The sequence below is a fragment of the Epargyreus clarus genome, unplaced genomic scaffold (genome assembly GCF_041222505.1).
Source record: "Epargyreus clarus isolate Ecla_fem2 unplaced genomic scaffold, WU_Ecla_fem_2.2 ptg000009l, whole genome shotgun sequence".
Classification (NCBI taxonomy): domain Eukaryota; kingdom Metazoa; phylum Arthropoda; class Insecta; order Lepidoptera; family Hesperiidae; genus Epargyreus; species Epargyreus clarus.
In genome coordinates this window covers 7,588,326-7,603,228 of record NW_027332217.1, presented here as the reverse complement: position 1 = coordinate 7,603,228, position 14,903 = coordinate 7,588,326, and the positions used below count along the sequence as shown (strand labels likewise).

The 14,903-nt window shown below is 32.7% G+C and overlaps 2 protein-coding genes across 4 annotated transcripts in view; one reads left to right on the top strand and one right to left on the bottom strand.

Moving 5' to 3' along the window:
• The first annotated feature begins 1,165 nt into the window (after positions 1-1,165).
• Positions 1,166-3,479, top strand: Rab4 (RAS oncogene family member Rab4). The gene is made up of 4 exons (XM_073076577.1): positions 1,166-1,325; positions 1,412-1,492; positions 1,820-2,152; positions 2,432-3,479. The coding sequence occupies exons 1-4, from the start codon at positions 1,310-1,312 to the stop codon at positions 2,644-2,646; spliced, it is 645 nt and encodes a 214-aa protein (XP_072932678.1). The 5' UTR covers positions 1,166-1,309; the 3' UTR covers positions 2,647-3,479.
• Positions 3,480-4,395: 916 nt separating this feature from the next.
• The window catches only part of Hex-A (Hexokinase A), a 34,888-nt gene continuing 24,380 nt past the window's right edge, over positions 4,396-14,903 (bottom strand). For all 3 annotated transcript variants that reach the window (XM_073076570.1, XM_073076571.1, XM_073076569.1), the window contains exons 8-9: positions 10,806-11,032; positions 4,396-8,569 (exon numbers count right to left, since the gene is read on the bottom strand). In XM_073076570.1, the coding sequence (XP_072932671.1) occupies positions 8,480-8,569; positions 10,806-11,032 (317 nt within the window). In that variant the 3' untranslated portion in view covers positions 4,396-8,479. The remainder of the gene's footprint in view (positions 8,570-10,805; positions 11,033-14,903) is intronic.

Here is a 14,903-nt window from a genome sequence, read left to right as displayed (position 1 = left end):
ACTCTGTAAACATGTTCATTCTGAGCTTTTAAATAAAAGTCAAAATCCAGTCGAGCGAGCTCGTCTCCTTGCAGTTTCTGATCGAGAATCGGGATATTGGTTGCAAGCACTTCCCTCTGCTAATTTAGGAACGCTTTTGGACAATACTTCTTTTTCTACAGCAGTGGGCCTTCGACTAGGTACTTTTTTAAATCATCCACATTGTTGCCCTTGTGGAGCTCAAGTCGACCGTTTGGGCCTCCACGGCCTGTCTTGTCAACGCAGCGCCGGTCGTCTATCACGCCACGCGGCTTTAAATGACGTTATCCGGAGGGCTCTTGTCACTGCTAACGTATCGGCTCAATTAGAGCCGAATGGTTTAGTACGTAGTGATGGCAAGAAGCCTGATGGTTAAACCCTTATTCCCTGGAAGAATGGAAGGTGTCTGGTGTGGGACGCTACTTGCGTGGACACACTGGCACCTTCTCATATTCACATATCTTCCAGGGCAGCCGGTGTCGTGGCGACCGACGCTGAAATTCGCAAGTTGCAGAAATATGCAGATCTTATTAAAGACTACATATTTCTGCCATTTGGTGTTGAAACATTGGGGCCATGGGGTTCCAACGCTAGATTATTTTTTAAGTATCTGTCCAAACGGTTGATAGAGTCAACGAATGACCAGAGAGCTGGCACATACCTCGGACAGCGAATTAGCCTCGCTATCCAACGAGGGAATGTTGCCAGCATTCTGGGAACTCATCCCAGGGACAGCAATTTAGATGTAGCTTTTTATATTTAATTTAAAATAAAGTTATATTATTTCATTATTTTTTTTATTACTTTAATTTATTTTAGTTAAAACATTTAAGTGTGTAAATGTCAAAAATAAAAATATAATTATGTTGATAATAAATTACATTTGTTGAATCTTGACATTGTCATTATAAATATCGAAGTGACATTGACATTTATTGTACAAGTGTTGTGGCGCTCTAAGATGTTAAGATTTCAAGCTTTAAGAAGGAAAAGTACCTGTATATTTTCACATTTAAATATAATAAATTAAATAAATAAATACATATAATAAAATAAGTTTCTTAAACCTACATAAATAACACAGTATTTTTGAAAAATAAATACATTAATCATCAATCATGTCATCATAAACTTGACAGATGACATCTGAATGACATGTCATAGGAAGGAACTAGTTGTTTGTGTTGTTTTGTACACTATTATTTTATGCCAATTAATTGCGTGAATATAATGCGATTTGATGTATTTTGAACATATTCTTATAAGGATATTGTTTCCGTATAACTAAAACATGTCTGAATCGTACGGTAAGTTCCAGTGGTTCTCGAGAAAGTCGATTGACGTTTAGTGCGTAATGTACCAAAAATATTGTTTGTATGTTTCGTTGTTTCAGAATATTTGTTTAAGTTTTTGGTGATCGGGAGTGCCGGCACTGGAAAGTCGAGCCTCCTAAATAACTTCATTGGTAACAAATGTAAGTATCTCTTTTCTAAAATTTGAGTCATATTTAATTACGTGTAGGAAATAAATGGAATTAATTGCTTTTGCTATTTCCATGCGGGCTTTTAGGCATAAAATGACATTTTATATAATTATATTGCCATTATTAATTTTCCTTTTAGATAACCTTATAACCTCAGTGCCCACAGATAATTTCAATGTAATGAACCATTATATTTACCATTATTTATAAATACTTGGTGTGAAAGAAAATACATTCAAATTAATTGTACATATTATTTAATATTTTACCTGACTGTGGTATAAAAATAATAAACATACTATATTCTATGCGTTTTAGTCAAAGAGGATAGATGCCACACTATTGGAGTCGAATTTGGATCTAAGATTGTGAACATTGGAGGTAAATCCACAAAATTGCAAATATGGGATACAGCAGGACAGGAGCGATTCCGATCAGTCACACGCTCATACTACAGAGGGGCTGCTGGAGCCCTGCTTGTGTATGATATTACATCAAGGGATTCTTTCAATGCACTTGCCAACTGGCTCAGAGATGCCCGCACGCTTGCCAGTCCAAATATTGTGATTCTCCTGGTTGGCAATAAGAAGGATTTAGAAGAATCCAGAGAGGTGACCTTTACAGAGGCTAGTCAATTTGCTCAGGAAAATGGTAAGTAGATATCTAAATAATCTACTGTGATCTATGATTCAAATGTATATTCATATGTCAATCTGATGAAGCATTATACTGGATGTCCATGTAGATTATCAACTAACTGAGCAAACCAGATATTTTCACAAAATATCTATAGTTTCCAGTTACAGTAGGTAATATAGAAATAGAGAAATATGTATGTAATCTGACATTGATTAATTTCTGTTACAGAATAACTAGGAATTTGTATTAAATATTTATGTAGTATATTTATTTTGGTCTTTTAAATTTCAGAGTTGATGTTTCTTGAGACCAGTGCTAAAACGGGAGAGAATGTCGAGGAGGCATTTTTGAAATGCTCAAAAACTATCCTAGCGAAAATTGAGACAGGAGAATTGGATCCAGAACGTATTGGATCAGGTATACAGTATGGAACAGGGACCTCGAAACGACTTGCAGCTCCTAAGAGGCCAGCACGAACCCCATCTGAATGCGCTTGTCGAGTATAAGAGGCTACAATAGAATTATTAATAATATAACAATATAAAACCCTATGATATAAATATGTTTAAATTTAGCTCTTCATTAATCTCTAAATGTGATCTGTTTTTATCATTTTATTTAGTTTATAAGTAATTGGCTTTGTAGGTTTTAAAATGTTTTCATTTAAGTATATGCACAGTTATTCATGGACTCTCTCTGTTATGTGTGTAATAAAATAGTGTTATGTTGACTTGTGTAAAATGTGTTGTCAGAGCGTATAAATTTATTTTACATGCTAATTATTATTTTTACATTACTGTATTTTATGCAATCATAAAAATCGTTAAAGACAAAAGTTAAAAACTTGGTCAAGATTTAGTCTGTCTTTCCTAAATTTTACTGTGGCCTATGACGAAAGTAATTCGAAAACTTATAATTATTTTGATTGTAAATTATTTGAAACATGTTAAAACGAATTTTGTTATTATTTCTTATGCTTTTCTGTTATCGCATTGTGCCGTTTCGTTTAATATACTTTTATCAATATGTTAAGTTCTGGTTATGAAAAATTTTGTTTATAAAAAAATGTTTTCGGTAAAATATCATTTTTGTAGAAAACTCCTTTTCACAGTAGGAACTCTGACAATGTTTAATAATTACTTTACACTCACTGTGTTGTATTTTAATTATGATAATTATAAAGTAAGTAATTGCGTAGAACATGATTATTTACTAATGACAATCACCATAAATGAGACAATTGCAAATGTATTTATTGTGCACACATTGTCTATAAATGTAGAACATATGATCTGATACAGTCAAGTTATTATATAAATAAACATTTGCTACAAAAACAGTTCTTTATTTCTTTCAATTAAATGTTAGTGTATTAACTATTGCATTCGTTTTAATTTTTATCGTTGGGGATTTTAATGTGTAACTGATACTTACGATCGCGATAAGCTGATTTCATGCATATATTTTAACTAGCGTTATCCAAGGCCGTGACGAAACTGCTATGGAGGGTACCTAAAGTTACTCTAGTGAGGTAAATTTAAGCGCCCCTGCGTACAATACATTATTTATTAGTAGGTTTTTTCCTTGCTTCATAATTATATAGGATAGCCCAATAGAAAGGAGCACGCTATTTGACATCGCATTGGTGTAAAATAATCTCTTCAATATTCGATCATTCTTGCTATAACCAAAAGCTAAACAGGTCACCTGAATACAAAATTTTGAGTAAGATGACTTAATAAGTAATTTAAGTCAACCATAATAGGCCTTATCCACGACCCGTTGGAATATGTAGTTGCTGAAAAAGATGATAAGCTTCCAAATTATCACAGTATGTAAATTACCGCATTATTTTCTACAATAAAACGGTACCTGGCGTTAGTTGGACAGAAATATAACGACAAGCGAAAGAACTGACCTCAAAACTAAATTAGCATTGAACATGTTCACTGGTTAGCTGCTAACATGCACCAAACGGGTGAGACACAGAAACGCCTGCCGTATCTAAATAGCAATTGAAAATAAATAGATACACATTAGAGGTATTGTAAGTCCTTATTACTTACCTATGGCGGCTTATTGCCTCTTTAATAAACTAATTATGAGCGCTTTCGATTCATGTTGTTTTACAGACTTCACCATTACGAATTTTTCACGTAGTGGAAAGTACCCACTGAATGACTGAGTTAAAATTGAGAAGTACTTACGGTAGATAAGGGTTCTTACTAAAATAAGGGCGTTAATAAAAAAACATAAATTTTTGTAGAAATTTATTTCAGAAATGAAGTAACATTTTAACAGCTCTTACATATACGGAGCTTGCTACTACTTTCATTTTTCTAAACTGGCTCGCCACAATAACTTATTCCTATTAAAAATTCCTAAATTTATCATCGGTAGCCTTTATTAAAATAATATCTCTAAATACCTCAGTGAATATAAAAAGATAAAATATACAATCACACAATAAAAACTCATTGAAACCTAAAATATTTCCAGCTTCAGGTTTCATAGTAATAGACATATTTACATATGGACACAACTCTTACAAGTTCAACGGTGATGTGATATGTACATTTCTGCTGCATACATAAAAGATCTTTGCAAAATAACAATATTATAGGTACCGAAGTACCTATGGAATGTAGCAACTTGTTTTCTGAAACATAAGTATTTTTCCGTTTTAAAATTTAACAATTACAGGGTGCAGTAGATAATGCAGCACTGGTTTAGCATAAACAACATGTACGTAGATTAATGGGCTTGATTTTAAAAGCTTGTCATCAGAATTTCAAGGTATTTAGAAAAGTTATCGTTACGTTCATTAAGGTAAATACTTGTGAATTAAGTATATGAACAGGTTTTGAACAAAATGTCGTAAAGAATGTAGTAATTGTTGTCATATTGCTTAAATTTAATAATACTTGCTATTTAATCTAAGTACTTTTCTAATTACCGTCAAATTCGAACCATGTTACCGGCATTTCTTGCCTCTTACACATTGAACTTTCAAAGATATAAAATTGCGTGTCCCAATCAAATATATAATGTTGGTCTCCAATTTGTACTTCATTATTTATAAGTGATTTAATATAAATTTTGCTTTTACCAGCAAAAGCAAGGAAAATTAAATAAATTAGATAAGTATATTGTACACAATGTCATACTAGATTTATAAATACATACATTGTTGGCGCATCCCAGCGACAAAACTTACATAAATGACTAACACAATACATACTTAAAATGCACCTATTTACAACTAGGAACTGTAATCGGGTGTGACATAAGATATAAGTCCGAGACGTATATTTTGCGGAATCTATAATCCCCTAGTAGGTACATTCAAGATGAAAGCATTCGCACAAAACTGGAAATTGCATGACAGGTTCCAATCTACCGAATGCCATCATAATTATTATTGCGACTACTATTTCTAAAATTATTTTCAAATAACATCATAAATGAAACTTGTAACTAATACGGCAAACAACTTTATACAATAAGTCCTAGTTCTATCACAGTAAAAGATTAATAACACTCAATTAAACGAAAATATTAAAATTTATTTCATCTATGTCCCGTTATTATAAGTTTGTATAAATCGAAATAAATTTTAAATCTAAAGATATTGCTTTAAAATAAATTTGATTGCAGTTAGTTCATGCGTTACTCTAATAATGTCTCATAAAATATTAAATATAAAACAAACATGTACCCCACATCTACAGTAGTGTGAGTCGATGTGCACAGGTGACCAATAAATGGAATGATCGACGCGACACTAACAAGCGTATTTATACTCACGCGTAAGATAATTTTGAGATTCACACATATATTGCTATAAATTATTCAGAACGTTGCGTTTTATAACAGCCAGCGGTTTATTTCATATTTATTTGGAGCCTTGATTTTGATACTCGTGAGATGAAATGAAAATATGAAATTTTGTAAGACCGTGTCTCCTTTATAGATTAAGTACATTAATTTTGTATTTGCCATTAAGGGTCTATTCTCCTTCGGGCCTAAGTAACATGAGATATCACCTATATTTGTAAATAATCCACGTATTTTACCTACAGTCATACATAATATAAAAAATAGGAAGGTGACTATTATAGAATAACATAGTGACTATTATACAATAACATAATAACTTTTTAAACCCTTGCAGGATGGTTTTCGGTTTAAAATATTGTTTTTCTATAATTTTTCAACTTCCTAATAAAAATTGTGTTGTTAATATATTATTCAAGTAGTAAGTATTTTGTAAACCCGCACTACATCACCTCATAACTTCAATACGAATGGTAGAGAATGACCCTAAATATTTCGATCATACAACAATTATTAAGTATGTGATACACTAACGTGTAACAATTAATTAACAAAATTGAAATATTTCAAAATATTTGTTAGCGATAATGCTCTTATTTGCATGCTGGCAAATTAAGTAAATTTCATTTTTTAAACGTTTCCTCTTAACAGACTGACACTAAGTTCAATAGGTACTTAATACATTCATTTAATATGGGACTGAATGAGTTTGTCTAATTTAATATCAGTCTTATTTATAACAATACTAATTATAAAAAGTTCAAGAGACCTGTAGACAAGAGATGATTTGTATGGTAAGTAGCCGATTCGTAAGTGTCCGTTTGTGACTAGACTACGCTAAAATAATTTTATAAGTACACGCGAACCCTATATGATTATTAAGAGACGGTTAAAATTGAATCTTAGTGCCCTTCCATCCTTTACAATCCTTTGGGAAGAAAAAGCTAGACTACTAAAATTACTACTACTACTAAAATTCAAATAAATACTATTTATACTTGTGTCAAATATTCATCTTATTGTGTAAGTCTATGCGTTTCTGACCTGAGTAAACCCAGTCCATTTACTCTTTATATATCGTTGTTTCTTAATTAATCACAAGCAGCTTAGTACCGAACCATTTGTATCAAAATTTTGAAATACACACGTTACTTTAGAAAAAATAATATTTATATCAAAAGAGAGCGAACGAGTGTAAACTGTATATAAGTGGGTAAACAGTTTTCGATATTTGAGAAAATTTTATATCTTACTTAGCTGCCACTCGAGTTCTAGATATTTGGAAAGCGAGTAATGAAGTTTAAACTATTAACGGTTTAAAAGCTAAAGATATTTTAAAGCTTTATGATAACCTAATTATTTAACAGCGCTTGATTTTATTGCTAAGAAAGCACAATAAGATTAACTCTAAGTTTATTTCGATACTGCAAATTGGTCGGGTTGGGGTGCATAACAATTTTACAACGTACATAAACATCTTAAAATTAAACGCACGAACTCTGTGGCAATTGAAAATTCATGTCGGTTTGTAAAATTTGGAACGGTCACAAACTATCGACATCCGCGAGTAGCTAGTAATACTTCAACGCAATGCTTCATAGTATTCAAGCACCTCGGCATTACGCATTCAAACTAAATTCAGCTATACGCAGGTGTGGCCAGCATCTGAGCGGCGTGCTAGGCTCCAGTTGTGCTATCCTAGGGTTGCCAGTTACACTTAATAATAAAATATTGTACATTACTTTTTTGTAGACTTTAAGTAACTTTCTCAAGTACAACAATGTTACTAGAATTTTCAACTCAGTACTTGTAATAAAACTAAAATTAAGTACTTAATATTTTCGACACAACATATCTATTGCTCGAATTTAGAACAAAATAACAATCAACAATCTCAAAAATATAATTACTATACAGTATACACCCTCAATAGCATTTTCAGAACGTCTGAAACTTGGCAACCCCAATCAACGCAGAGTAAAGCACCTCGTTAAAGTTCAGTGAGGCAGGTGTGGCCAGCACATTGTGTGCTAGGAATGAGCGATATTTATCGATAAAATATCGATAATCACTATTTCTAAATATCAATATTTTGTATAATTTTTATTATTATGTATTTATTTTGCATTTTACAAAAATTGAATGAATATATTCTGTAATTTAAATATGTCGGTGAAATTAACATGACGAAAATATTTCCTGAATCGAAATATATTCCTCATGTTAGAAAAACGTCTCGCTTTCTTAATCAATGAAATTCATTCTTACAATGTCGAACAACCGTTGATATTTAAAATACTGATAATTTGTAATTTAACGCATAGTTCGCGCGAAACTGCTAGTCCGCTCTGAAGTTGTTGCGAGTGTAGTCATACACTTTGCTACGACGACGCGACTCATTTCTATATTCAGACTAGCAGTTTTACGCGGATTATACCATCGGAATATCGATATGAATACCGATATAGTATGATGAATACCGCTCATTCCTACTGTAGGGGTCTACGCGTGGGTCTCGCGCTGGCGGCACGCGACGGCCGCCACGAGCGCCGCGCCGCGCCCGCTGCCGTCCTCCGACAGCATCAGGTCGAACTGGAAAGATAATGTTACGTTAGTGTTGCTAGCTGTTTTATTGTTTTGCCTCTAAAATAATTTGTAAGCGTCCTCTAAAATTGTTTTGTTTGTGTGTTGCTCTGTTAATAGTTTGCCCCTAAATTTAATAACAAACTAAATATGTAGCTCCGATGTGAAATCAGTATTTATTTTCTCTATTTTGTAATTTTAAAGATTTGTTTTATTTTTTACATTTGTATGAATGTTTAGTAATTACTTGTAATTAATAGTAATTAAATGTTATTTATAAATATTTCATTGTGGGAAAAATGGAAGTTTGCTTGAATCATCATGGTGTAAAAATCCCGTTTCTAATTTATTATTTTAGACAATAAAAAAAAAAGATATACCTACCAATAACTTTGGTGTTTTATGATAGCACTGACTACGGATAACAATATAATGGAAACACAGAGCTGTATTTGTTTTATACCTAGGTCTGTGAGTGGAAAGTTGAATAAAATAAAAAATTATACCCTGAAACCTGAAAGACAATCTATATTCGTTGATAATACGAACATACAATTACGTAATATTCTATACGGAAGTTTCACGAAGATTTTTATCGTATAACGTATAACGATTTCTAAAAGTACAGCAAAAATAATCGTTATCAATTTAATTCTGACGTTCCCACTTATTACTTACGTAGGTACGTGACTTTACTTCATACTCATGATGATAGCGCATCGGTGTTTGACGTCATAACATTTGTGACATAATGTTATATCGTTTCATATTTATTTATTGTATTGTGGGTGTGGTATCACGGAGTTCAGTACGGGTCACCTACTGTGGCCAACGACCTTATTTCATGCAAATATTTAGTAATAAAATACGATAAGTGACGTTTAGATTCATTATTCTCAAAACAACATTATCTACTGAACATTGAACTCATAAATATTGAAGGGGGCTCGCCTCGATATTATTATCTAAATGTGATATGTCCACATAGATAAACAGGCTTAGTTTTAATAAGCATATCATCATTTACACTGTTTTAGATTTATTGAAGGGCATTTTTGTACAAATATAAGTGACGGCATAAAAAACATCTGTGATACTATGATTTTTTAAAGTTATACGGATCTTAAATTAATTTTTTCGGCTTTAACGTTGAAGCAAAATATTGTGGAGAAACTTAAACAACAATTTTGAAAATTTTTAGGATCTTTCTTTTCGCTAATGATTGTAACAATTACATCAGTACTCTATTCTTATTTTGTTCGGTATAATGTACTCCTTTGAATGCGCTGATATTTTTTGCACACTAAAGATGAGTTGTCAAAATCTGAAAATTTTAGACAAGTCTTTTTATTGTTCTCTGTATGCATTGTGTCACCTTTATATTTGTACGATATCATATGATAGCACATGATTAATCCAACATGCTGAGTAATGTATCCGCCCAACACTTAGGTGTAAAATGATACCAATCATAGGTAACTGAATACCTATGCGCAATTGCTGTAATTTATATTCATTAAGTTTAAATTGGGTTAGGTCTTGTGGAGTTATCTGCTAACTTAAGTGATATATGATATGAGATGAATTATTTCAGATGTTCGTTATACGCCAATCATTATTTATTAATGTTACTTAGCAATGAAATACAATCTTAATTGGTTTAAATTTTCGGTCTCAAATAAACAGATGCCCTAGATTTTTACTAATTCATTAATTATGTATTGAAACCTTTACGTTTGGTGCGCAGGCGCATATGTGTGTTTGTGCGCTTGTGTGCGCGTATGTGTGTATGTATGTATGGAGGATGTTATGCTTGAAATATCGAACAAAAAATTGTTAATACGTGAAATCTTCAAAATTAATGAATGGCGGGAACTTAACTGCCAACTTAATATGAAAAAATATGTATTTTCTTAAAATTGAGGCTTTACCTTTAATTTGTCATTTACCATTACTTCCCAGAATTTGAAACTTATAAGCAATATTATCAGATAGTAGAATAATATAGAGAGTGTATTTTTTTCAAAATGAACTTGTTCGATTCCCAGCTGGGAAAATAAATAATGATAAATTAAAAATAAATAATGATGCAGTTTTAGTTTTTATTAAAATTGGCCTCGTAGCTCCTTTCAGCATTTTTCTCTAATCCTTATAGTTTCGGATTCCCCCTGTATAATTTTGATTTACGTACGTGTCTAGTACTCGCATGTGTGTGTGTGTGTGCGTGTGTTCGCGTGCGACGTACCTGCAGGCCGGGGCGCACGAGCGTGGCGATCTTCTCGCACATGAGCGCGTGGAAGTGCGGGTGGAAGCGGTAGACGGAGCCGTCGATGCCGACGGTGACGCGCGGCTCGTCCATCTTGTTGAGCAGCGTGGCGATGCCGGCCGCCACCAGGTGCGCCGCGCGCCGCGACACGCGCTCGCACACGTGCCGCACGCCCGCCATGTCCGCCTCCGTCGCGTGCGACAGCCCTGCAATGTTACGAGGATAGTCATTAATATTAGGTATTTTAGATACAAAGTTGCGGACAGATCTGTAAAATGTATTTATTTGTCTCTTTGTAAAATTGCAAATTTTACAATGAGACAAATATATTAGTGCATTACTATTGCAGCCAAGCACGTATAGAGACCTACGGTTTCTGTCAAACGATTTTAAGTTAGGCGATGACGCGCTCGGGGATTTCATGTCCCTCATAAGTGGAGGCATATATACCTACATGTGCATGCCGCTAATAATATACCTATATGCTACCGTAATTCGGTGAGCTTTATATTATGGAATAGGAGTTCTATCTGAAATCAATTGTATCTACTTTAAGCTATGGGAAAAGGTCCTGTGAGGTGTTTCCATTCAGTTTTTCAAAGGTTTGTGTTAATATGGAGCAAGAATATTAGAATTGTGTTTTTATTCCCATATATTTATTCCGTGAAGATTTTAATCGAAGTGACCATATCAATTTGCCTAATTACAATGTTAAATCAGCCCAATGTTGAAAAAAAACATTAATTTTATTAAGTAAATACTTTACTTTATTTTTCACTTTACTTTTTGATTATTTAAGTGTTTATATAAGTTATTATTATTTATTTATGTATAGATAAACTCGCTGCTTCCAGTTTCTTATTTTTTCCTTGTAGCACAAGTTTTTATGCTGTATTCATAATAATGTGGTATAAAAGTGAAGTATCTTTATAAGACAAAAACTATTTTTTGTAATAATATGTGTTGTTATGTAAAAATATAATAAATAACATGAATATTTTGCTATATCGCTTTAAATCGCAAATACGAGTAGGTATTTTATACTTTAAATAAATAAATATTTATTTTATTATATTTAAATATTTATATTTATTTATTTAAAGCATAAAATACGTTTTCTTCCCTAAAATCGATACAACGGATTATTCTTACATAACAACTTGCCTTTTAGATATGTTAATATGACTCTGAAACACGTTTTGATTTCATTTGATCGGTTTCCCTCTTTCATATATCAAGGTCGACGAGATTTGGCACTAATACAATGCATATTTTATCGAACGGGTTCCCAAACGGTCATTTCTTTCACTAGTAGAACCGGTAGTTCACAAAGCGTCCGGGTATTCGTAGCAAAGATACATTTAAATGATGCAATAGTTAATTGATAACTCCAAGGGCCGGATGCAACGAAAGCACGTTTAAAGTTTGCGTTATAGTTAAATATAACAATCGGTAGCGATGGATTGAAACCATTCTATGTTAAACATGGTGCAACGAATTAATTTTTTAACCATGATTTATGTAAATGTTAAAGTTACATGATGCAACCCATCCTATGATTGTCACTGCAGTGTTTGGTGCAATATATCAATATATGACAGACTATGTACCTATTTACAATATTATTCAGGAGTTAAGGGTCATTAAGTATTACGTTAGCATAATAGGGGGTGGGGGTGTTTGATTAGCTTATTTTTGATGGGATGTGAGCCAAGCGGGCTAGGGGTGGTTACATCAGCTTCTTTTTTATTAGAATAGCTTTTAATTTTAAAATATTCACGTAATCAAATGATACAAATAGAACAGTTTTACTTCAAGATATCAAAAACAATGTTTTATTTAGGATAAAACTAAAAATAGACGCGACCTTTTGCGATATAAAGTTACTTTGATGAACCTTACTGTAACCAATTAAAACTGGTTACTGCTGCAATAGGTTAGTCAATTTCACTATCCATACGAAACGTGTCAACATAGTATGAAGCACGAAACCTACATCTAATAGCTAATAACAAGGCATTATCTGAGAGCCCGTTGTATATTAGCGTAGGGATGGCGAACTACGACCGATTAATCGATGAATCGATCTTTTGGAGAAAATATCGATTATTTTAATCAATTTCCAGTAATTGATCGATTCAGTGAATCGATCTTTCATCCTAGAAAATCGTTAGTCGATCTTTGCGAAATTGGCTGAATATGTTATAGACATTTTTTTGCTGACGGTTACATATTTCATGTTTCATTTCATTACATATTTCATTATGTTTAGTCCTGATGACTTTTTTTAGCTATCTTCACCGTTTCCTGCTGAAAAGATCGAAGATCGATTTTTGGAGAATCTATTGTTAAGACTTCGATTTTTTGTGAATCGATTTATTGCTTCGATTCGACTCCATTCCAGAATCGATCTGTTTCGGAAAGAATCGCCATCCCTACAATAGCGTCTATAAGCGTTAAAGTGACTTACATAATGTCAACTCATGCATAGATTGTCGTAACGGCTTCGATATGCTAAGCGCTTATCGTGAATTGTTTATTTCAATATGATCGATGGAACCTTTGCACAATATGATTACAAGTTTTTTCCAGTTCTTTGTTTAGTTAAGCGACATCTCATAGAAAATTTAGCGGACATATTTGCATATAATATAACGGTTTGGTTTTAGACACTAATATTAAGCTAGCGGTGTGTTCTACTTGTATATAAGTGTGATAATTGTAAACACGGTAAAGACAGAATAAGTTTAGTAAGCTATCTGATATTATTTTTAAAGGCTAGTCGCAGCATGTTAAAATATATTACTTAATATTTTCTTAATAGATTTATATCGCGCGATAGAGCGGTCGCTATAACGATCTAACACGCAGATATCCGGGTTCGATTCCCGTTCAAGCAGAGCCTTGTCTACATTTTGTCCTATGTTTTTGTGTGTACCTATCCATGGCACCCACGCCAATAAATCTAGTGAGGGGCTTTAAGTGTAGGAAGTGTTATAATTAAATTGCTTCTAAGTAAAGTAGAGGATCTACCAAAACAAACTGTTTTAATTTTGTTGATTTCAAATAGTTAAAATGATATCTACAAGTACCTATATTATGTAGACACCTCATTTACTTGAAAACGAATCATTTCAGTTATCTTTCAATAGCTAATTGAACTTAGGACTTATGTGTTACATTATTTTCTAAAGTATTTACTTACGTTAGACGCTGTATGGGTTGTTATTGTGTAATTGTTGAATGTATAACGCTGTGTTACGTTAATAAGGCTTACGGGGAATTACATATACCTACCTACGTGTTTCGATGTGAACACTGAGTAAGACTTGATTTGTCATCACTTGTTAGTGTTATAAGTATATAGTGTTTAAAATTAAGGATACCGACGAAATTGTTATTTGTTTCTTACTTATGCTAAAGGTTAGGTAGACTAACTAACCTTAGGCAATAACTTTATGGATGTAACTACTTAATTCCGTATTGAAAAATAATAATAATAATAATTAATTCGTATTTAAATTAAACGTACTTTAAGCCGTTTACATAACAGGTAAGTAGACCAGATAGAGTAGATTAGTATTTATGACATCGATGTAAATACTAGATACAATATCTAATAATAAATTCTGTTTTGCTCGTTATTGACCATTGTTTTCTAGTCATTTTGTATAATCTATTCTATTAAATAATGGGTTTTAATGACAACCGTCCACTTGACTTATGTATCATTGTTTTTTATTGAACTTGAAACGGACACTCAAGGATAAAAACATTATTTCAGGCCAAAATTTGGACTGTAGTCATGGCGAATTCAAACTTACATTAACTATACCGGACTTAAGATTGCACTTTTTGGTTCGATTGCAGCATCACAATAACATTTACCTTACTATTTTGTTGCTGCTACTTTGTTTTTACCTGACTGCCCAGGATAATTTGATCTTATGTACCTATGGCTCTACAGCCCAAAGGATTCGACAGATTTTAACCTATGAAGTGTCGTTAGATTTAGGTGAATTCTGGGAGTGACATACATTAATTCCCTTTTTAGTAAATTATTTCTAAGCAGCCTTT

What these genes read in the sequence shown, in the direction of transcription:
- Rab4 (XM_073076577.1), top strand. An exon ending in TAACTTCATTGGTAACAAAT is followed by an intron (nt 1,493 to 1,819) that starts GTAAGTATCTCT and finishes TATGCGTTTTAG; the next exon opens with TCAAAGAGGATAGATGCCAC. An exon ending in TCAATTTGCTCAGGAAAATG is followed by an intron (nt 2,153 to 2,431) that starts GTAAGTAGATAT and finishes TTTAAATTTCAG; the next exon opens with AGTTGATGTTTCTTGAGACC.